The sequence below is a fragment of the Anarhichas minor genome, unplaced genomic scaffold (genome assembly GCF_050575085.1).
Source record: "Anarhichas minor isolate MPS153535 unplaced genomic scaffold, ASM5057508v1 ptg000026l, whole genome shotgun sequence".
NCBI lineage: Eukaryota > Metazoa > Chordata > Actinopteri > Perciformes > Anarhichadidae > Anarhichas > Anarhichas minor.
Window position 1 is genome coordinate 9,552,605 of NW_027466472.1, and position 25,353 is coordinate 9,577,957.

At 40.9% G+C, this 25,353-nt stretch overlaps 1 protein-coding gene across 1 annotated transcript in view; it reads right to left on the bottom strand.

Annotated features, from left to right (window-relative positions):
• The window catches only part of grik4 (glutamate receptor, ionotropic, kainate 4), a 127,911-nt gene that overhangs the window by 93,256 nt on the left and 9,302 nt on the right, over positions 1-25,353 (bottom strand). Inside the window, exons 2-3 of the mRNA XM_076100263.1 lie at positions 6,279-6,443; positions 3,134-3,231 (exon numbers count right to left, since the gene is read on the bottom strand). Coding sequence (XP_075956378.1) covers positions 3,134-3,231; positions 6,279-6,443 — 263 coding nt within the window. The remainder of the gene's footprint in view (positions 1-3,133; positions 3,232-6,278; positions 6,444-25,353) is intronic.

Sequence of the window (25,353 nt, forward strand, 5' to 3'; positions counted from 1 at the left end):
TCGTCTTGATGACTAGAATGAAAACCAGCAGGGTCCTGATGACCACAACTGTTAACCATTGGGCTCGACTATTCCATGAGTTTCCTGTCAACCTAAAAATAGTTCTTAATGCATTTTATAGAGGATCAATGTACATTATTTTCAAGGTTTTCTCCTGGGTGTTTGTATTTGATGTCTATTGTCAAGACAATTATCTGTCCAAAAATGTATTTGTGTTTTTTCATATCAGAATTCCACATTTCTTCCTGTAAAGTGACTGAATATCTTCTATGACTCATCCTGCACTGTGGGTGGACACAACATCTCATCTAATACCATGTGATTATAAATGTTGGGGGCAACACCACCAACTCTGTTTATATGAAAGCTGCAGATCTAGTAAACTAACATTAGAAGCATTAACGTATGTCGGGAGTGAATTTGGTTGACAGCATTTTAAGAGCATTGCCAACATCACTATTCACATACAGTATATGTTCTCTCCACTTCAAAAGGCTCAGACATTCAGTGTGTTCTCGTTCTGTTATTGGTGGTGAAAGAAGAAGGAAGCGGTGTCCTTTGAAACTGTAATAAGTTTTTCCTGTTGTAACTGTTAGGTGAGAAACATGTCACAGCACATTAAACTATATACAGTACATTCCAACTAAATCATGTCAGAGAAGAAACACTTTTCACAGAACCTGCATGGATGACTTGCTTATCGGCTAAAATGCTCAGTACTGTCTGGTTGTTTATTAAGATTGACTACTCTATATGCAAAAAGCAATGATGGAATTGGAAGAACATTTACTCCACGACAAATTTGAGGTACTTTACAAAGTATTAGTATGTCCATTTAATACTACCTAATACTTTTACTCTACTACACTAACCAACAGTTTTTAACCCTCATCCTACCAACTGAGGTATCATTTTTTTCAGATCTTATAGCTTTATTTTGTCATTACAATTTTTCAGGACTTTGTCATCAATTTGTTTCTAATGACTCCATGTCATTGTTTTAATTTGTTTTAATCAGTGCTTTTTAAATAATAATTTTAAATACCAATGTATTGGGTTCCTGGGGGACCCTAGTCCAAAGCATTCAATTATGGTCTATGCAGTTTTAGATATAATATTATAGCGAGATTAAAATGTCTGCATCCTAATTTAAAGTATCAGACATTAACAAGGGAGTCGGGGCACTCTGTCATTTTGAAGTAGACAGATGCAGCAGACAAAGATTTCTTTATGTGATCGTCTCTGCCTATTTTAATTTGACAGAATATGCACATTGTACTGTAACATTTAAAAAAATAATGTTAAATATCTTGATGAGCATTCAAATTGTTGAAAGCTAGTTCCAGCTGTGATAAATGTATCACAACATTGTTATTGTTAAAATCTAAATTTATTTTACAGAAAAGTCAGAATTCAGTGTTTCACAAAAGATGGATTAGAAAATAAGAATACGAACACTAAAGGGAAAGAGCTGAATAGCTGCACTTGACAACGGAGTGCAGCTCTCGATGTAAAACTCGTAAGTGTCATACCCTTCAAAAAATACTTGAACTAAATATCAAATAATATCAAACGCCCTGTGCAAATGTTTTTACGAAGCTGTAAAGTTATGTGTGGTAAGATATTGCATACTGTTCTCCAGATATTGCAGCAGTACTCACTTATTAGAAGTTATTAGAACACTACATACAATTCAGACTATAGCATTGGTGTCAGTACTGGCCAAGGCCGGATGCAAATGACTGCTTAAAGAAGTGTACGTGATACGTGGGAAAGGACAAAGAGTAATTTAACATGACAGCAGATCTTATAATCCTTCTGTCTGTGGCAAATATGGAAGACAGGCTGAGCTTTGAAGTATTCTGGTCATCCAAAGTATTGCCTTATTCACTAGTGCATAAAAGAACATTTGGGGAAACTGTGAATCTTTAGGGTTAGTATCAACTCCTTGGAGACTATACGGTATGTATCACTTACACTCACAACTCAAAATGCATTTTTTCTCTTTATGGGTTCTTTTATATTCATAAGGTGTTATTATCATAGTCAGTGTTTCAAAGCAGTCAACCCCACAAGCCAATGCCGCCAGAGACTTTTAGCAGCAGGGAGTCCTGGTCTGTCTACTACTACAACAGACTGATGTCTCATTAGAAAGACGGGCTGTACTGTACCAGAGGACAATTATAGAGACTCGAAGGGTAATGGTACTTCCTCTAATAGTCATGCTGACCAAATTCATGCAGTTAAAAAGGCATCTTCTCTGTGGACCAAATCCAATTACAGCACGGGGAATATCAGAACGACACAACGAGTGAAAATGATCGGTGAACTGAAAGAAAGGTGGCAGGTAGTTTTTAAAATCTGCAGAAGTTCGTACACGGTAGATAATAGAGACGCTATCACTGTGCATTCACTTTCATAATCTAAAGAGTTTTCTACAAATAGTGTAAACAAAGTGTATCAAATGTAATAAACATCCCAAAGCACTGCAGTAAAACCATCACAGACACATTTTTCAGATTCATAATTGATTCTGATCTGGTTTATGGTTTTGTATAATGCGCTCTGTCTCTTGTCATCAGACAGCATAACACACCATGTCAGAGTTCAGACAAGCCAATTAGCGTCCAACTGGGATCCATTTGCATGGAGTCAAGCTCCGAAGCCAAATCCACTCATTCATGTTTTATTTCCTACTACATCTCAACAGTGCCCAGCCCCTCCCTGCTAAGAGGACATAATGAGGCAAACCTCAATACACTTTCCTTGAATGAGCAGCTGATGTATCACAACATCCCAGGCAGCAGAACAACAACAACAAATGCTATGAACCCATAAAACAAACTAAAGAAGAGTGTGTCCTTTATACACCTAATTCCAAAACAATTCGGAATGAAAATGATTAATTTAGCAGCCCACCGACATTTTACATGTTCTGAATCATGGGCCTAGTGAAAAGGGAGAAAGTCAACCCTTTTCGCAATCATTTCACTAACAAGTTGGATTTCATTGCCCCTCAATCTCTGATAAACCACACAGTTGCTAACAAGCATATTTCCAAACTCTGTATTTCTGCTTGCACTGTGAGCAACATGGGCCCGCGGCTGCAGGCCAGTTGGATGCATAAACTCACCTCCTTCTCTCCACAGATATTGCTGATGATGGAGTTGGAGGCCGGACTGGCAGAGGGGCCGAGGACTGCCACAACGCCTTTCGACATGATCTGGCACACTGATAGAAAACAGAGAGGGGATGGAGGGTAAAATAAGGATTGAGAAGGGAAAGGAGACGGCAAGAGAGCAAGTCAGTCAGCCAGTGCTATCCAGGAAAGTAAAGTACAGGCTTTCTTGAAGAATCTGAGTCATTTAGAAAAAGGCCCTCTTCAGCCAGATGTTAATGGATGCACATGCTGACTATCTCAACCTCTAAACAGATAGCGGCCTGAGCCAGCGCTTCTCCTGTCTCAAGGGAACCTGAACCTGCATGCGTTAATGAAACCTGCTCAAGGCCAAATACATTTGTCCATGTTTAATATGCCTAACGTGATGCACATATAGAAAAATCCAATAGATCCTGCCAATGAGAGTTTAAAAGCGTGCGGGAGGAATTGATAGTCATATAACAGACTTTCACACAGAGACAGAAAGACATGGAAATGGGAAGAGACAGACAGATAAACAGAGTGCCAGTAAGAACGGCAGAGACAAAAATAGTGACAGACAGCAATATCTGGAGGCTTAAAACATGAAATCTGGTATTTCAATATTTACACATGAATGCCATATTATCCCCAAAAGTGCCACTCACATCCCATCTTGTTTTTCACATTTTACATTTACAAGGACTGCTTTAAAAGCTTTACCTTTGGGTACCAAAACATATCTTTAGACATTTCAGGGAACGTGAATCGTACTCTTCTCTGATGTACACAGGCCACATGCATTAATCCCCCCAAACTGGAAAACAGAATGTCATTTCTCGTGAGTTTATAATCCTTGGCTTCTAATTAAACCGCTACAGTCAAAAATGATGTGAGGTAGACACAAGTACAGTCACTATGTACTGTTCATGTGTGTAAACAAAATCAGTGTGCACGATGATGATTTGGTGTGGGCTACTGGGGCAAATTCAGAGCATTAACCAGCTGCGTGTGTGAAAAAGGCAGGGGGGGGGGGGGGGGTCGGGGGGTTGAGCTGGTGCGGTGAATCCAGAGGCAGTGAGTCGAATGATTAATAAGTAATCCCTTAGTCACCCGTGGGGCCTGCAAGACATGAACACACTGACACCGTACACAAACATCCACATGTATACACACATTTACAGTACATGCTCACACATTTGCACCTGTCTGCATGGCTTCACCAAATTCTAAAGCTGAATGATTTGACTGTCAGCCAACATGCTCCTGGCCCCTGAGACACTTTGATTTGCTCCCTCTTTTGCACAGCTAGCATGTGTGAGAGACAGAGAATGTGCATGCAATGCCTGTGTCAGAACTCTACCTGCTCGCCAAAGTTTATTTGTTACTCCCTGGACACTGATGTTCAATAATGCTGTGAATTGTCAAGAGTAGTACTGTGCTTCTCACCGCGGTCAAATTAAGGCCAGAGGGTCGGCTGAAATCCCTATTCTCAGCTTGACATTGATTTTCACAGATCAATACCAAGCTATTCAATAGCTGGTATTGGAACCTTGGAATGGAGGGCTGTAATGAGTTTGACTTGTAAAATGATGACAAGTCAATGCTGGTTAGAAGAAGGTGCCCGGAGAGCTCAGTGCTCTGCAAATACAACACAAGCAAACAAAGAAACATCTGCACCAACTTGACGACACATGTGCAGCATTTAGAAAAAGGGCTGCAAGTAGCTCACGACACAATGGAAACTGTTTCTTTGAGATCTTAATGGTTTACGATTTTCATGGGATTAAAATGCTGACGGTTGGCCATCAGTTTCCTAAGGAAGCACCAAAGCAAAAGCACTAACGCAAACATCTCCGTGTGTAATGTGGCTTTATAAGCTATACATAACAGTGAATTAAGTCTGGTCACGTTGATTTTCCTGCCAGTAAAAGCAGCAAGCAGTCCAGGGGGTCCTCCATTCAGAAGCTGCGTACTACACAGGCAGGAGTTGGTGCTTGAAGGGTGGGGGAGGGACTTTTCTGGGCAGGTATAGCGGCCCCTCTGTGATATTTCCATCTAACTGCAGCCACTGATCCATCCCTAATCCAATTCCTGCCTCCAATTACACGTACACACACTTCCACACACAAAACAATTGCACAATGTACACACGATCCAGCATGCACACACCAACACATGCTACTTTACACACACACACACACACACAAGCAGAGAAAGAAACACACACACACACAGAGGAACCACATTTGAGAAGGGTTTGAAGTAAACCAGGCAGAGAAACGAATACAGTTGTTGTGGTAAGTGAAGCGGTGTTCCCATGGATTAAGCGGCACCACTGAGGCTCTTGGGTTTGTGAAAGTGGGAATGTGTTGTATTGAAAATCAATGCCCACACTTCTTGTCATAGCTGTTTATATTGGTTGTTTTCTGCGGACACATGCTGTGCTGTATTGATTGTGGAGAGTTTTCATTCATAAACAAAACAAAACAAAAAAACATAATAAACACTGAGGTGCGAGGCAACAAGTCACCACCTAGCACACAGATGTTCTGGGTAGCAGTGAAGTGGAAGCATTGATACAATTAATAACAAATACTCTCGCTCGTGTTAATGGAGTCACCCTCAGTGAAGCATTTGTCACATCTGTGTGACAAATTACTGGCAACCTCTTTCTGTAATGGCCCACTTAAACAGGTCCACACACCTTTCTGTTGAAGGTCATCTGTTTTGACACACTGCAGATTAAGCCATTTTAAATTACACTCCTTTATACATGTCTCTTTTTGATCTGCCTTGCCACAGTAGGGTGAAAGTTGACAATATACAGTCACAGAGAACAAAATACAACCCAGCAGACAAATATAACCACATTATTTCACGTCTGCAGCTATCAAAATGTGACAGCTCATTTTGCGTTCCTGCTCCACAGTCAGTCTGCTATCTATTTTCAATAATTTCTTTGCTTCTGTTTGACCAAAAATGGTGTTAAACCAGACAGACTTATCTCTGTGCACTTGAGGGAAGCGTGAAAAGAACTTTCTCTAACTTTCTACACTTTCTCTATCTTTTTTCTCTGAGTCAGCACATACACATATATTGACCAAGAGACCCACACCAATTCATTGGCGTTACTTACTTGTTTCCCCCATCTCGTATCCACTGTCTCTCAGCAGTTCAAAGATGTCCACCTCCAGCTTGCCCGTGGTGGAGCGGTTAGTGCTCCTGTTGATGCTGTCTTTGGCCAGCGTGATGGCTAAACGCTCTCCTCTGCTGCACTCCATAGGGTCGTCAAGGATGGCAGCTGAGAAGAAGGGAAGGGAAAGTAGCGATGGTTGGTGAGGGTGAAAGGAATAAAAAAACATCCACACTGGTAACTGCTGTTTTTCGACATTAAAAGAAGGTGACCAATGTGGCCCGTGATCATTCAATTTGAGAATGTATTATGCATTTAAAGCTGCTCCCAAGTTGTATAGATTTATTAGTACTAATACTTGACATTTTGTGCACACTACTCTCCATTAGTCTAGAGTGCTTATGGCATGTATTATGTTAATAAACCCAAACACTTTGTGAGCAGCTTTTAGTGGGTCAAATCTACTTTTGTTCTAAAAGGGCGAGTGCTATTTAATGTAAATATCCGGTCTGTATGATGAACGTTTGGAAGCAAAAAAGCTTTAAAATCTTAAGAGCGCTGCAGCAATGTAAATTCATAACATACTGGTATTTTCAAGAGCACAGCAGAAATATACATTCTTAACATGCTGTTTACTGCAGCAAAAGCACTCAAACATTTGTCAGTTGTTTATCTTTCACAGAGGCAGTGTAGGAACTCCAGACACTGCACAGAGACGCTACACTGTTTACGTCTACAGTAAGATTCAATCAATCTGCCACAGAAGCATTAAAGAATGATGAGAGAACATTATATACTGATTATGAAATAATCCGATGCCGGTCATGTGTTCCAAGGACAATTATAGATAGACTGGATGTAGATAATGCACTCTTCTCGGTTTTGAAGAAAAAAATACGTAATTCCATTCATTCTTAATTTAGAAATGATTTAAATCATTCCATTATGCATGATAACTATGGCGTGGTATATTCGTATGCACTTTCTAGATACTGTGGCAATAATAAAAGATATTCAGACAATAGAATGATATGCGTTTTTATTCTAACTGTATGCGGCGACCTTTCACCCTTAAAAGCCTTGCGTAGCATTGATGCTTCGCTCGACATATTTCTACAAAATAACAAATAACCTTGGAAGCGTATATGAGAGTGAAAAGCTTTAAATTGCGCCTGAACCGTAAGATTCTCAATTTAAGATTATGTATGTCTGCGTGTGCGTGTGTGTGTGTGTGTGAGAGTCATCATGGCAACATGTGGACCTGGAGACACCCTCTGTGGAATTAATCACCACAGAGGCGGCCAGGTGTGTATATGCCGTCTGTCTGTTGGACAGATTTTGTGACTGCGATAGCCTTGCAACAAAGCAAGATGCAGTCACACAACTGTACAGGTATGTAGCTGGGATCAAAACGAAGGCTGTCCGAGCAAGATCACTGACGGTCTTGGCCATTACCAAAATGTAATAGATGAATGCAATAATTTAAACATTTCACATTAAGCACTATATTAGGATTCATCCCGACTGCATCATACAACAACCAACATTTATACGAACTATAACATACGAAAATCTGCAGGTTGAGTGTTGTAACCTCAAGCCTATTCATATTATATTATATTCCTGGTGTGACTTGATATAGCCCACACACACCTATCATATCGGCATAGATGTGCAGAACTGCATACAGAGCCGGGACGTGCTGATCACACAGTCGAATAAACAACAACCAGCTCTAGTTTGTAAAGATGAGACGTATCCACTCATCTAATATCATCACGGGGAGTCGCAGCAAGCCAATATCTAAAATTAATTGAAATGCTTTGCTCAGAAGCAGAGAGTAACGGTGACAGTTCATCCGAGGTTGCACGTGTCTCTCTGTCTCATTGAAAAGCTGTGAACAAACGACATATTAATGTCGTTATGCAGTTAATGGACCCACTCGTGATCATGTACAGGCACGTAATGCTTTGCAAGTTTTCGATTTTTTTGTATAAAACTCAGCTTCATAAATATTCATCTTTCAGCGCTGTAGACTTTCTGTCAGAGGATGAACACTTCAAATCCAGAGGAAAACCCTGTGATTAAGATTAATGTCTACACAGCAGCACGTTTTAAGTGCGGTTTCATCATGATTTCTTGTCAAGATCACGACTAAAATATTAGACCTCTCTGATGTGTAATTTGACCATTGCCATGTCTTACACCCGAACATATGTAACATCCTTGCACTAAGGCTGCTAAAATCAATATCTTTATATTAATAGTGGATCAAATGACTACATGTACTGCATATGAAAGGGGTCGCTAGTCGAGACGAAGCCACAGAAGATCATTGATCGATGCTGCAGTCTATGAAGCGCTGTCTTTCAGCTCGTCGTTTTGGTTTTGTGGCCACACAACTTCACTGTTTTAGTTCACTCTCACTGCTCTTGTCAGCATTTTTGGCCAATTTTACAGCCCTGTTGAACGCTACCTATCAGCACACACAGCAGTAAAAAAAACAAGTTAGGCATACCAGCTTCAAGGTGATAATACCAATGTTGTGTTTACACAAAACGGAAAATCTGTTATTGCCGTTAAACAAAAACAAACCCTTCAAAACGAGGCTCTAGAGCCATGTCGTATAGCAGTATTGTAACGTTTGGTCCTCAGGAGTTGTTTTCAGTTAATAACACTGATGTTGTTATGGAAATTGTTTAAAAATGTTCTCCTTCTTAATTTGTGGAGCTGTATGAGATGAATGGTAATGTGATGTTCTTTTATTGGGCTGGGCACCATATGGTTCAGGACACTGAAATAAACAAATCAACCCATTAGCCATTAGGTGCGGCACACAAACAGCTCTTTAGTCAGGGGACTTTGCATTATAATTAATCGATGCGCAATACTGTGTCTGCAGTCGTAAGTATTTCCTATGAAGTCTGTCTCTCTGAGAACATTTACATGTATTTCATCACTTTTGTATTGTCCTGTCATGTTTCTTCTGTATGTTCTATTTTCTGTAAATCTCATTCATTTCAGACCATTTTCCTTGAGAATGAAAAAAAAGTGAAATATCATCTTTCCCAAATCAGAAATAAAAATACCAATAAAATGTAGTGAATAATAACTTACATGCCTTTGTATCCACACAAGTAGGTGGGCGCCAACTAAATAAAAAACATAGTTCTGACATATCTTGGTCTCCCAGGTGTTGACATTTGGTTGTGGTCAATATTTGACAGCTGGCAAACTAGCGAGGCTGTTTTCACAGAGGGAAGACATGAGCTGGCCCTTGATCCATTGAAACCAATCAATGAGTAGCCCAGAGGTACGCTGAGGCGCAGCAGGCTGTGGACTGTATAAGGCAGGCTTTCTGAAAAGTAGGTATGAAATGAGAATTCCTCCGAGGTAACGGCCCATAGCACAGCAACACGATCTCGTGAGGCTTTTTACTGTAGCATCCCTAACAGATGTGACCCTTGTGCAAACACGTCAATCTCTGGCTGACTGTAATAATGGCACCCTTTAGCAAGACTGTATAAACTCTACTAACGTTGTCATTCACAACAACAGTACTGCCTCAAAAGATTGAGAGCCCGTGTTACATGGAACAACGTGAGCCTTTTTTTATCACCTTTTTCAGAAACAAAATTTTGCAGCTCTTCCGGTAGACACACAGACACACTCATACTGGAGTAACGCATATACACACTGATATTGAAGTTTCTGTCACTTTGACTCCTGCATTATTAACAGCTGGAAATGATCCATCCTGAAAATGTGATTTAAACCAAAGCTGCAACACATTTATAACTTAAAAACATCACTTACTGCACTTTCCTATCTTTCTCTCTGCTCACTCATTCCGAGTAGACACATCACAAGGGACAGGGAGGTGTGTGAGGTGTGTGTTTTGGGACAGAATGAAGAATTGCTGTTAAATGTTAGTCAGAATCAAAGCACTCGGATCACAACCTGTGTCAAGGGTCCTGCTCTGCGAAAATTGGTAACGGAGCCCTATTGTAGAACACTAAAGGAAGGTCCAAACAGAGGCTTGCATTGCCTTACTGAGCAAGTGATGCTTTTTGTGACACAGTAGCTTGAAGTATCTCGGGAAAGAGGCAGCCAAGGGTAAAAAACTCATTATCCTTTTGAAAGATCTGCTGGCTTCTCTATTAATTCAATGCCTGCATCTCTCTTTCCATCAGACCAAGTGCTAAATGCAGATCAAATGAACTAGTGCTTCGCCCACTGTACAAGGTAATTAATGGTAATGTGTCCAACTTGTGGGCTTTGATTGGGGGGAAAGCCATCTGATAGGGAAAGTGGGGGAAATAGTTCAGAGAGACTTGGCCTTTGATCAAATAAAGCTATATGGATACTATTAAGATTGATTTAGCATGGCGCTCATTTGAATTGAAAGTTAATGTACGTGTTCTCAATGGTTATATTACCTTTTGCCTGCTCCTCTTGTCTTAGGTAAAGGAACTCATCCATCTACTTTAGTTATTTCGGTTATTTTTGCCATGCCAAAGACTGAGTTTAATGTTTTATTCAAAAACAGTAGCTTCTTTGTTCTTCTGTTTTACATGATATTTTGTCATCTATATATGAGAAATCAAATTTTCTTCAAATTATGTCAACTACTCTACACTCAGAGAAATATGTGGCCCATTGTGTGAGAGCAGTGCAGAGCGGCGGCCGTGAGCCAACCAGTGAGGTACACTCACATGCACTATACTACACTATGTCAACAAAGCGAGGAGAAGCTCAGATAACAACACATGCATCAGGTAAACAATACTCCACACTATCGTTACATAGCAAATAATTGTTTGCTGCTATATTAATGTTCAAATATAATATTGAGGTATTAGCAAGAGCACGCTAGATCAAAACAATTATCCAACCCAATAACCCAGTGGTGTCTCTTTTCCAATGAAAGTAGCAAGCTGTACTAATTAGCTCAAAAGTTGCTAAATCTAGCATGAGAGTCTCCACGTCGGCAACACAGAGAGCAGGTCCTTCCATGCCTCCCTCCAAGGCCACTCTCCGAAAATCTTCAATACGAATGTAAACATATCATAATGAACGTTACTATTGAAAGTATTATGGTTAGCTAGCATCTTGTGGAAGATTATGAATGCATGGGCAGAAGAAGCGCTTTCAGTCAGATAGGTTTCAATCATTACATTCAGGCCGGCTGAAATAATTGGACAGGCTTCTTACAGGCCAGTGACATACAGAGAAACCATATTTTTTTTTGTCAAAGCATTTGTTTCATTGATTGCTGTTAGGATGTAATGAGAATTTCAACAAAAATAGCAAAAATGTTTTTGAAAAGATAACCAACCCTCCCTTTAATGTGGTGCCGTTTGTAATCTGACTGGGAGCACCGGACAAGGGGCAGACAAATTGATTTGAATCTGGAGATTGTGATGTGATCACTGATCACCTCAAGTGCTTTTTTTTTTTTTTTTAAACGCTCCTTTCCCCATATCCTGGCATCGACTTCTACTTCAGCAACTTCATTAGAGGTCTGCTTGTTTTGCTGTAGCTGGCTGATTAGCCCACCCTATCATGTGTTTAGGAGGGATCAGATTTGTTTTTCCTGACAACATGCCAACACACAGAAGCAGAGCTGTGTACTTAGGGCTTAAAGGAAAAAATCAACCAAGAAGCTACTACGGTCCACGCCATGCACTTGGATGATTAAAAAACAAACACACAATAACAAAGCAGCTCATTAGCTAATCAACCACTCATGAAGGGCATTGACTCATAACTTTAGCTCCTCCGTATTGTCAACGCCCACCTTTCCATCTTTTTGCTTTAATGTACCAGATTTGATTCACTGGTTCATGTATCAAACATAAATCTTACAGGAACTTGTGTCTGATTTAAACTGACACTATAGCGCTGCAATCCAATCAAAGACCTCAATCTATAGGAGAAGTAGAGAACAGTAAAAGTGAAGGTCATGCACCTCACATTTGGGAAATGTAAAGGTCTGTCCTCTCTCACCACCTCCAATCATGCCTTTTAGTTTAATGAGTTAGTACATTTTGCCCTCTTTTCACTGTGCGATGCTTAAGTGACTGAGGGGGATTAAAATGTTTTTTCTTTCAGCGGATGCAGGTAATGAACGTTCTACACAAAACCATGTGCTTTACTAACAACACACACGCTATGTTGTTAAGATTCACAGATTTTGAAATCTATTCATCCAGATGCAAACAGTGTGTTCCTTTCATTTCAAAGACATTAGAGGGGCTTGATTTCTAATGTGATTTTCTTTTTTTTGTCCATGTAACGGTTGTACATCAAACTCTCAACTAATTTAGTATTTTCAACATTCTATAAACAACATTTCTCATTTATTTGATGGTTGCTTTGACATTAATTAGTAAAGACTCTAGACAGCCATTGCAGCCTTTTCAGTGTCAGATATTTGCCTGTTTATTTGTGAGGGTGTAAATGTGTGTGCTTGTATCTATGTGTGCCTTAACAACCATGTACTTGTGTATGTCAGAGGTTGAATATGTGGTGTATCATGCTTGTCTAACAGCTGTTGTATTCACTTGAAGCAGCATGACTGTGAACTATACCACAGCCAATCTGTCTGCATGTCTGACTGCATGGCAAACAGAATTGCTAGTTCCACACTTTAATCAATCTCACCCGCAACCCTGTGATGTGCATCAAGGAAGCGGAGGTGCTATCATACACAATTGGAAAACCTTGCTCACGGAGTACCTGGCGACAAAAAAACATATTTCCTGGTGTGACTTGATGTAATTATAGCCCACACACACCTGTCATAATGTGAACAAGTTGACAGATGTGTTAAGTCTCATTATCTTAAGGCCGAATGCTAACGCCAACTCTACTGGCATGTAAAACTTCTGTTATTTCAGTTAATGCATATTTAGTCTGCACTTTATACATCTTCTGTTGTCACCGGCGGTAAAAAGGGGAAATAGTTAAAACCATAAGCATAGAATTCAATGGGACGCAGTCAATAATTATGATAATCGGTGTTGAAATCGCCATTTTTGTGAATAAAAGGAAGCCTTTAATAGAGTCCCTCCGGGCCTATGAGCGTGAAAGCCAACGACAGAGAAGCTCATGAGGGAGCGCTGCCTTTGTTTTCCAACTTTCTTGTACAAAGAACCTGCAAGGGCCGATGATAAAGAGTGAAAGGCAACATTGAGATAAAGAGATGATAATTAGAAAGCTGTAACCTACAGTTCTTCTTGATGGTTTCTGACAGCATTTCACAGCAGACCACCCTTTGCCTAGTTGGCTGAGACAAAAGGGACATCAAAGAATAAAGCTTCTAATGTTGCTCTCACGTTAGCCAGGTCATGTAATTATCAAATAATCACATTATTACAACAACATGAGCAACGTGGTAAAAATAGTTGAAGAAACATTTCAGTAGATGGACTTTTAAAGACCAATTCACAAATGTCACCATATGAATTGGATTAATGTGGCGGTAAAAATGATTCAAAGGTTCAAAAACATCACTGCAACCTCAACAGGATCAGTGCTCTGTCTACTGCATTTATAATTTCTCAAAAAACAAGTTAATGTTTACAGAAAATGAGAGAGGGAGGAAAAGAGGAAACATGCAGTAAGCCCGTGTCCCAGAAGACACTACAGCGTGGTTGTGGATGAGCGAGACAGGGTGATGACAGCTGTCTGAGATAATAATGACTGGTTGTATGTTCAATAAGACAAGTGTTACTTTATCATGTATTCTCTTGTGTGTACTTTACATATGGTCGTGCATGTCTACAAAATGCATGCTTGAAAATCAAGTGTATCCAAACACAGGTTATATTCATGATCTGAGTTGGAGGCTCATTACACTCGGGAATAATGAGCAGCATGTGTGTGTGTGTCTATTGAATGCAATTGTGTCTTGGGAATAGTTGTTTATATAATGCTCTCTATTTAATTCCTGCTCCACTTCAGCTTATTACCTGGCACCACTGCAGAGCCACGCAGCTTTAAAATAACAGCTAGCCAAGTACAAATACACAACTAGCTGATGCAGTACCACAGAGACTTTAGGAGCTGCAGAATCTGCTGAGGTTTATGCAGAAACAGTCAGGAATGGCAGCTGTAACTTTTAACAGCCTCTTTAACTGACAAACTATTCAACCCAAAATCCAATTAAACCCAAGATCACACAACATAATGAGTCAAGTCACATAATAAATAAACAAAGTCCCCTCGTCGTTTTTCTTGATTGCAAAGAAAACGGCTGCAAAAGTAGTTTGAAGAGCAGCGATTCTTCACTCAATAAGCAAAAAGATGCAAAGATGCCGCGTGTGATGGGCTTGAGTTTGTTTACTAACAGATGAAAGAAAAAAAAAAAAAAATGAAATATTTGGCAGACATTGTATTTGGCACAAACACACAGAGACTGCAGATGGTCGAAATGCTGCAGATGTTGACATGAAGTGCTAAAGATTCAATGGATGCACACTACAAGATCCCCTGCCTGCTATTGTTAATACATTAGCACCAGCAGAGTGTTGCCAGTAGCTGCACAATGACATCTGATAAATTGAAAGCACAGAAGTTGTTTGAAGAGGGTTTGCACCTATGGGATCCTGCCAATGTCAGCATGATTACAGGACATCCACAAAGCATAAAAGGCAGTCAGTGGAGAACCTGTCACTGGAGCGCTCGGATTGATGAAAACGGACGTGGCTAGGTGGGTTCGGGAGTGGCGGATGCCAAATGACAAAAATGATGGTGGATAAACAATAACCGGCGGTGTGAATTGCATTAACATTTTGGGCCGCAAGTTCACCCTCCTGTATGTACATAGAGCAGTGCAGTCTCATCTTTTATTTCATCCACTGACAGACTGATGCTGCTATTTGTTCAATTCCACTCCCACTGGGTTGGAAAACTCTGAAAGCAATTCATCAGCAGAAAGAAGCCCGCCCACTTCTCTTTCTCTTGAATCAGCTGAGCCAACGTTGATGTCTTCATGCCCACTAATGGTCCTCCATTCTCAGTAGCTGTTGGCAAACATTTCGACTTTAGGAGGGGCGGGGTGTTTCTGACAGCGTGGCGATAGAGAATGAGCAATGGTTGTCATGGAAAGACAGCAGGCAGTGTGATTCATTGTATCCAGGCCACACTGGCCTGTGCTTGTCTCCAAGAGCCCAGACACACTGGGTGTCTATTCTACGCACCAAGAATCTGAAGTTCTCGAGGCGGAGCTTGCTTTGCAGTAAGGGGTACCTGCTGCCTTACAGACATGCTGTTGGCACATGCAGACGTGTGTTAAGATCGGCAGAGTAGAGGATCTTTGTAACTTTAGCACATCCTTTTGTAATAATTGAAAACGAAGACCAGCACTCTACATCTTTCATTTCAATCAGCACAAATTACATTTAAGTTTCATTGAATGACAGACTGATACTTTCTGCTGGACCCACACAGCACTGCTAGTGGCTTACAGGGCTGCAATGCAGTTCATAAAAATACTGAAAATATTATAACTCGGAAAAGGGCCCACAGTGTCAATTGTTGTATCGTCTGTTGCAACAATTATCAGGTAAATATAAAAATGCCACCGTCCCTGTTATAAAGCGAGCTATTCTATTAAGGAAAGCGCGCTTGCACATATTTGATTGACCAACGTAGCTCCTTGCCGGATGAAATAGCAGTGTGTTACGACAAAAGCCTTTCTATTGTAGGACAACCTTACCTATTTCTGCCGTGGCCCTCTGTATGCAACCCCCCTGTGCCAATGCAGTGGTCTCATTAAAATTAATGAAAGGGCTGCATTTTGATGCATATGGCATCACAGTTCAGTATGCTCTTTTGGTTACCTTAAAAAAGTGCACAAAAATCCCTGAAAATATACCAAGGATTTTCGGACCGGAGGGTTTTTTATTGTGTTCTCACTGCAAGAACTAGGGACGATCGTAGTTCTTAAGACATCGTTTGGAGCTCCTATTTCAGAGTAGGTACTCTCCTAGTACAAAAGGAGCTGTGAGTGAGGTACGTGTACTGTAATTGGTCAAACACATAAGCTAATGCAGCAACGGCAACAGACATTTTTTAAATTTTTTAAATGTTAGCCATGTTAACAACTGACAACACAAAACACAAACAACAGCTGGTAACAAAACACTTCGCTGTCACTTCAGCGTTCCTATTGATGGTGCAAATGCAAACAGAGAAAAAAAGCCCTTGAGGTACTGTAGGTTGTTCTCAAGAAAGCTCCCTTGTGGGCAGTTCATCTCAGGGAGTCCCCAGAACAGTTTGGTCCAAAAAAAGCCTCGTCTTCCCCATGCTTTATGACAATTACTCAGTGAATGGATTTTGAACATTAATAGTAACAGCTGCCTGATGGCAAATGGTCAGCAGAAAGTCACATTGTGATTGCAAATTGAATAGCACGCCATCTTGATTGGATCAGTCCCGAAAACACTGTTACAACACAAACATACAGTATTAGCCTTTGCTGCCTCCAGCCAGCCCATGACTCCCGACCGACCTCGATGGAGCTGGTTGACAGCTCTGACACTGGCAATGCCGTGATTGTGACACTCCAAATTCTTTTAGGAATCAGGATTAAAGGAAAATGGAAGTGGTAACAGTGAAAGAAAGCTATGAGGGAAAAAGAACATTCATTCATTCCTTCATGGAAGGACGAATCCCCATGGGTCAAACATGACGACAGAAATAGAAATATGGATTGCCTGGTGCGTTGCCAGCTCCTGTCAAAGCTGGACACACCGAACGAGGAGATCATTCTTTAAAGGCTGTAAAGTCTCTTGAGGCTCATGACAATAGTCGATAACACAGACGGACAGCAGAGACAAATTCCAGCTCCACCGCTTTAGGAATTCTTATCCTGTGGATATGTAAATTAAATTAATAAATGTGACAATAAATTAAAATCAACCAATTGGTGGAACCAACAAAGAAATAATGTCTAGGGCGGGGGGAGTAGTCTTATGAGCGATGACCCAATTATGGCCTCTGGAAAAAAAAAGTTAACACTGAACCCTGCCAGTGCTAGCGACATATGTTCAACGGTTAGAAGCAAAGGTGTAAAAGGATATGTATTGGTGTATGGTGGTGTTAATGAACCTCTGAATAGTTTCTTTTACTTTTATGCATCAGTAAACCTGCAAGAGACCCAAACCTTCAACCCTTCAGCTCGTATTACACAGCAGATTAGCTTTGTGTCCGTGTGGTCCTCTGGCAGAGAAAAACTTAAACACCATCACTTGAGAGAAACTGGCAGCACCTGGTGCACAGCCTGTGGTTCAACTTCCGCGTGAAGTCTCCGGGCATCTTCAATGAATTATGACACCGCTTCCTACCCCATCTCTCATGCTCATACATCCACACATACATTTACTTTCTGGTCCTTTAAACAACCCCCACCTCCTCAGCCACAGGAGGATTTAAAGTCAAAGTAATAAGCCTCTCTGACTAAAATTAAAGGAATGAGTGGAGGCAAGCTGGGAATGAATGGCAAAAGTTATTTCAGTCTGTCTAAATTAGTAAAGAATAATGATAGTTTGGACTGAGAGAGTCAGAGTGACAGATGTGGGAGTAGCGATTTAAAGGGATAGTTACAGACTGAAAGAAATAGGAAAAGAGAGACAAAGTGACAGGAAGAGATGGTGACAGAGAGAAAATCCTGAGCGTCCTGTTGCAACGACAAAAAGACAGATTGTGACTGAGAAAGACAGCGATACGGCTGACACACTATTGGTGTGTGACGGCACTCGGATAATCTTGACGAGGATGATGATGATGATGAGGAGGAGGAGGATGGTCATTAAGATTAAAACAGCGACTGTGCGGTGGTTGTAGTTCGACTTCTGGACCCTGGGGATGGGAGACAGACAGTCGGGCTGTCTGGCAGGCAAGCAGACAGTAAGTCCTGGGGGAGTTCCAGCTCTCAGTGGGTGCCATTACCTGTCAGTCAGCATATCTCCCTCAACAGGCCTGGCCTACAGATAGAGCCACTGGCATGTAATTGTCTGGAAGGTCAAGGGAGACCAGCTGGAGACCAGCTGGAGACCAGCGGTTTGATGAGAGGGAAAGAGAGAAAGGTTAAGAGGGAGGAAAGAAATAAGAGCACAATGCTGATGCAGACATCGACTTGTTAGAAGGAAAGTCAGTATGCTTTGCAACATGCTGAAACCTGTTGTGTCTGCTCTGCTTTAATGTCGTACACTTTTCTTTTGCTGTGTGTTGGTTTTGTCTATACGTTGCTGTCCGTTTGTCTATGAATTTTAATTCCGTTTCAATTTGAGATTTTGTTATTTTAGGCTGCCTTGAAACATCTGGCCGGGGACAGCAGATGGAAATTAGCCTCTCTGGCTAACTCTGGCTCACTTACAGTGCAACTGTTGATTGGTGTGCATTGTCCCTGAAAAATAAATAAATAAATAAAAATAAGTAAGTGCTTCTCGACTTTTTCAAGACTATATATGCATTCATAGGCTGAAGTAACACAGTATCCTATAGTATATGTACTGTAATAGCATTTATTACCTGATCTCAGAGACACAAATAGACTGCTGACCAAAAACAGCAAAGTGTAGGCTGAGAAGAGCTTCTGGCATTTTGACACGGTATTTTAACCTGCGGCAAACTGACCTTCATTATTGAAGGATATGCCTTACAGTGGATGACAGAAGCACTTGTTTCATAACAGTCTGATGGAAAGACCTTAAACAACTCTGATTTACGCAGCTGTCCCTTTTGTGCGATGAAGTGAGCTCGAGGACACCAAATGGCAGATCACGAAACAGGTGCCGAAAAGATTACGTTTGCTTAAAACAGCTGTTCCCCCAATTCATGAAGGCAAACAGCTGTTCAAATTGAACAGTATAACAGTAGACTATTCACTGTTTAAGGTAAGAGAGTGTTTAAAGACAATCATCTGTGATATATTACTGTATGTTATAGTCCATGCTTAGCCCATCCTCAGTACATCTGTTTTGTACATGATGACATTTTAGACTCCATCGATGGATGCATCTTCCTGTACCACCAATTGGGCTAATCACAAAATTTACAGTAAAGGTCAATTTGAACTCAAATGTGATACTTTATACACGGTTTCAACTTTGTTCAAAATAAAACACATTCATTAATTAGCCTGATTCATTCTGAAATGCCTCAACTGAAACACTGAGCTACACACATAGCACAGAGACGCTATAGTTATATGAGGGCACCACAATAGGGCCGTATGGTTGAGTTGCGCTGAATTCTTAATCTTAATGCTCAGCTAGTTTGACAAAGATCAGAAGATGTTTTGACAGGCAAAAGTGCCCCAAGTGGCAGACCAAAACACAAACAAAGAATGCCACTGCTGATACTTGGCCACTCAAAGCACAGTGGGCAACAATGATGGTATGATGATAAAAACAAAAACAAAACATATACTGTATTATATGCCAAAAATGGCTTGTGAGAGGATAAAGATGTTTTCTATATAGTATAACGATTTGAATCAGACAGCTACACACAAAGAGAACATACTGCACCATTCTTCAGTTATCCGTTAGTACCATATAGCTGTTTCTGTATCTTTGAGCCTTTGATGTGACAGTCTGGGTAAAATGGACAGACATTCAGCCACTCCAATGGTTTGAGTGCCCCCGAGGGGGTCAAAGCTCATCCTGTGGCTTTGGGCATTGCTACAGTATAATCCACCACATGAAAAGGACATTAGCAACCTTTCTCTCAATCACTCATCTCTCTCCCTCTTGGTCTGCCTCATTCTGTTCCTCTTTATTTATTTCTCTCTCTCTCTCTCTCTCTCTTTCACACTGGCGTGACGTATACTCACACTCTGAATGATGTCCACTGCACATGAAGAATTGATTTTGTATCACCATTGCAATAGGACAAGCAGTGGTATTGCTAAAGTCATGGATTCTGTGAGCATCCATCACCCGCAGAGACAAAACCAAAGCTCCTTGGGACCTTCAACAGTATCAGCACTCGTTCGTACTGGATATCCTCTGATACTAGCTCTCAGTCATATATCTTTTTTTTTTCTCATGTTAGGACAATCTAATGAAAGATTTAGAAGAGGCCAGGGTTGCAGTCGCATTGGATTGAGCATGGTCTGAGAGACAGATACCGGTGAGGCTAAGTTTATCTCTACATTGTTGGTGTGAGAGATTCATACTGGGCTTCAGGGGGAAATGGGCCATCCTCAACAGACATATAGCACTTTTGAAAAGACTACAAAGATAAGAAACAGGAAGGGAACACAGAGATGTATAGAGAAAAGGCATGGAGAGATGTCCTGAGGGTGGAAGAGCAAGACAAGTCATTTGTGAGAGTTGGGTATGCGCAGCGTGAGCAGGATGTATCTGAGGCTATCCAAAGTTCCCATAACTGATCTTAATAAAGCTCCAGGGAGGACAATCCTGGGCTCTGTGTGTCGCACAGCCACTGCTGTACCTCCAGGGATCTCATGCCCTCTGCTTCTAGAAACAGTACCCTATCGGCAGTGTTTCTCGCTCTTCCTTGCTGTTTCTACTATCTGGTGCTTCAACTGAGCGCTACTTGTGCCTCATTATAGCTGCACCTAAACAGTGTATGGGACCCAGATGGCTAGGTGGGGCCTGACGCCACCGTGGCACTTCTCGATCGCTCACAAATACATACACACTGCTCCATGAATGAGTCCTGAATGTTGAGTAGGTGTCGGATGTTATCATGCAGGCACGGACCATAGACGTTTCCCTAGAGAAGAGAACAGGAGGGTTGAAAATGTCATTGGTGGGCCTCGAGGGATCTGTAAGGGTAAACACTGTGTGCTGTCCTGATGCTGGAATAACCCTCTGTGTGTGAGTGTGTGTATCTACTTGAGGCCCTGCTTGAGTGTGTGCGAGTAAGAAACAAAAAGGGCAATATGCTTTTGTTGTCGAGGGTTATAATAGGACCAGTGGACCAGTGTGTATGCAGCTGATAAGGTGGGGAACCCGGGGACAGGACAGGAGAGGACACGGGTGAGCCGGAGTGGACGGTAATCCATGGAGCTTCCCTACAGGACAGCACTCTGTGTAATCTTAAGGAGATAGGAGAAATACAAGAGGGACAATCATCCACTGACCCTGAGCAGTCAGAGAGCTGGTGATGGAGACCGGAGAGGCAGAAGAGGAAAGGAGAAAAGCTACGCAAACACGCATGCTAACACACAGTGACACCTGGAGACCTGTCAATTGATTCAGTGCAGAGCAAGTTAATAACACAGTTGGCTGCACAGGGAAAATAGCCTACCTGTCTGTACACAGTTAATAGACTGCAACACTGCCCTAGAGTCGCTGTGTGTGTGTGTGTGTGTGTGTGTGTGTGTGTGTGTTTATATGTGTTTAATTGTGCCTGTGCTTATCTTATCAACAGTGTCAATGATGTCCTGCTGTGTAATTTGTCATTTCTCCACCACCTGTAGCTTATTCCATCTGATTCTTTGCTGTTTACTGGTCCGAGCTCCCTACTTTTTAACTCATTGTATTACTCAAAGTACTATGCAGTGGCACATTTGAAATCAGAAGCTTTAGCAAAAATGTTATTTAATGCTTGATGCAATTTTCACTATTCATATTGTTTTAGTGTAAAATGTATGACCAAAGAATGGAAAGATAAAATGTGAAGAGCCAAAATATTTAAATGAATGATTAATCACCATCAAAATAGTCCTCTTCCTTTGAGTTTATTTTCATGAAAAAACATAATACTGCCAAGGGAAAAATGTTCTGTTTTTTTAACGTTGTATATTCTGTGGTTGCAATGTGTGCTTTGTTATCACATAAAGTGTTAACTCTAAGCTCCTGCTTTGATTCCAAATAATCAGTTGTGAAAACAATATTGTAAATTGACTCGCTAAACAGTTTTTATGAAGAAAAGAATGAGCCCATGAAAGCACTTCTGTGTGTCAGCTGAAAATATCCACAATTAAACTGAAGCACAATCACACAACTTGAGTACTGCACTCTGGTCAACATCAGGCCGATTTTATTGCAATCCATCTGTCTTTTTTTAGTCCAGCTAATTTTTCTTTCCTTTGATTTTTCAGGCAAAAAGAAAATATCATCAACATATTGTATTTTAAATCATGTATCCTCACCTTCTGGTGCTGCTTAAAAGAAACATTGTTTTTTTCTGATAGCAAACAGTCTATGTCCATGTTTTCTTTGTTCTTACTATAATCTAATGCTGCGACTGTTTTACGTAAAACTAACCCTCACTCCTTTTTATCATATTCATCCTTATTATCCATATATCCAATATTTCCATCCCCCTAACCTTCAACTCTTATTTCAACTTCAAGGAATTTTAAATTAGATATATCATTTAGTCATTTCTATTGTAAGTTTACTTTATTATGTAAATGTACAATATAGACACTAAACAGACTTGAATGTAGTCACTAGGCAACAATCACAGAAGCATAATTAACTGGGGACGATTGATACCACAACATGGCAGCAAAAAGTTTGTTCGAGAAAAAAGAAAGATTATGTTGCCTCACAGCAACCACAGTTTGTTTCTAAAACTCACTACCATCATCCCTCATGACGGAAGTCTCATTGATCAGTCTCACTCGCTTGTGTGGAATCCCATTTTCTGTGACCAAATCATAACTGTTGAGCTCTGCTGTTGCCTGTTTCCTCACAAACAGAAACATATTCAGTAAATCCCTTGCCATCCCTTGCCTCCTGGAGAAGAGTCTGGTTAATTAACCATTAACACATGGCAATGAATTTCAAATAAAACAGCAGGTAATGCTACAGATGTACCGACAGATACGAAGATGGATGAAGGCTAGGGAATGCACACATTCGTGTTAGCACACAGGTAGGTGCACACACTTACACACTGCGTAGACAGAGGTGGTGCTCCAGGCAAAGGGTGGCAGCTGCCGATAGCTGTGCCAGCCGATTGTAATGGCAGAGGGCCTAGCAACAGCTGGTGAGGGACGCTCTGAGGACTCGCCAAACTCTTCACTGTGAGCCGTGATCAAAGATGTGACATAATGGAGTGGGAATGGCAGAACGGGGTGTCAAGGGAGGGGTGTGTTTATTTGCCATGGGAGAGGGGTCTCCATATGCACACGTGTGTGTGTGTGTGTGTGTGTGTGTGTGTGTGTGTGGATAATTTGCTCATGCAGGTACAAAATGGATGGATGAGATAAGAAAAGGCATTTGACAGCGGAGCACAGGAATCAAATCAGTCTGCAAATACACCAACTGTAGGAGGTCAGTATTAACAGACTACTAGGACTGATACACTGCAAGTTTATCTTATCTGAAACATGTTTTTGGTAAATGATGAATCCACCAGTGGTGCTTTAGAAAATGTTGATTATAAATATAAATTATAAATGGTCCCAACTCCACTACTGCGCTATTGATTGTATGCATATCAGATGTGCAAGTTCACCAAAGGTGAATAGACAGCAAATTTAATCAAATTTAGTAAAACACCAGAGTAGCAGGCTGAATTCAGAGGTTATGCTTCCTTTTCAACATGCCTAATGCATTAAACATGATGCCCCAGAAGACTGTTTTGCTATTTTGTGTCATTTTGTTGAGCCAATACCCATTTCTGAAACCCTGAGCTAGCCTGAGGCCACTGTAATACATTTTAAAAATGGCCTTGGCATTTCAATAATTGAATCCTGTATTTCTTAAATGTGAAGCATTTGCTTACTATGTTTACTCAGATAGCTGTTCTGAAAACAGGTGTATTAAAGATGTTATACTCGGTATTTTTATCTTTAAACATAAAAGAAAAACATTTTTTTTCAATTTTGTACTAGTTCTGTCTGCCGTGAAAATGATGACAACTCAAGGATAAATATTTTTAGAAGTACGTTATTGAAGTTATTTCAGTTTGTAAAACCACAGCCAGCTAATATTTGACATGGCCTAAAATGTTTACCACTACCCAAGACACCCAGCTGGCCCACAGATTTAAGCACTCGCCCACCTCCACAAGGCCTGCAGACAGATTATGTCCCTGCTGTTGCACTAGCAATTGTTACCATTGGTCAAGGTGCCTGTATAGAGAGGGCTTGGACCCGGAGGGATCGATTGAACCTCTGTGAAGCTCCATGTCTGATGAAGGGTTGCAGCTGTTGATTCCACATGAACTGGAGGAGACGCTTGACCATCTTTACCCTCTGCAGGTCAACAGTAACAAGCAGCACAAGAGGAATTGGCAAATACGAACTGGGAGAAATAAAGAAAAATAAGAAACCGTACTGTATAAAAAAATGAATTACACTTCAGAGAGAAATAATACAAATTCCCTGCTGCACCATCTCACAGCCCCCAGCCACTGAAATGAAGCAGAGAAAACAGGAGAGAAAAAACATCATCTATGATAGGTCAATGAAACTGCTTGGCCATAGCACCAGGCTATATCTCCCCAGTGCTCTAATCTCAACTATTACTGGTGTTCTTCTGCAGTAATGGAGCAAATCCCATACAAACTGTCTGTGATGTTCCAAGCCCACGGCCATTAGCTTCAGCATGCTGCCACCAAATTGAGCTATATAGCCGTACATGCTTCTCTGCCCATACCGCAAGGACAATGTGTACATGTGCTACAAGTGTGTGTGTGTGTGTGTGAGAGACATACAGTGAAGATTCTTCTCTAGAATGAATTGAACAGGGATAGTTTGCTGTGATGTCAACCATATATCAGTCACAGTTAACCTACTAACATTATATCATTATAGCCTACGTGGGGTTTCTACTATAACTAGCGTATACTCCACTAAGTCATTGAGCCGTGAAAATCCCTGATCTAAACGCCTTGCAGTAAAGAATGAAGGGATTTCGTCCACAGAAACACGAGAGGGCTATTCATTTGTTTCGTTAAAAATAGGTATTTGTATGTTTTCATGTCATATCTGTGACATATTCTGCAGATATAGACTTTGGAACTTTAGTTAATGGTGTAATGCTGGTTGCTGGTATGCCGTCAAGATGACGATGACCAGATCATTTTCACTGTCTACTTCTTTTAGAACCCCGTAAATAAGAACACAAGCCAAGAG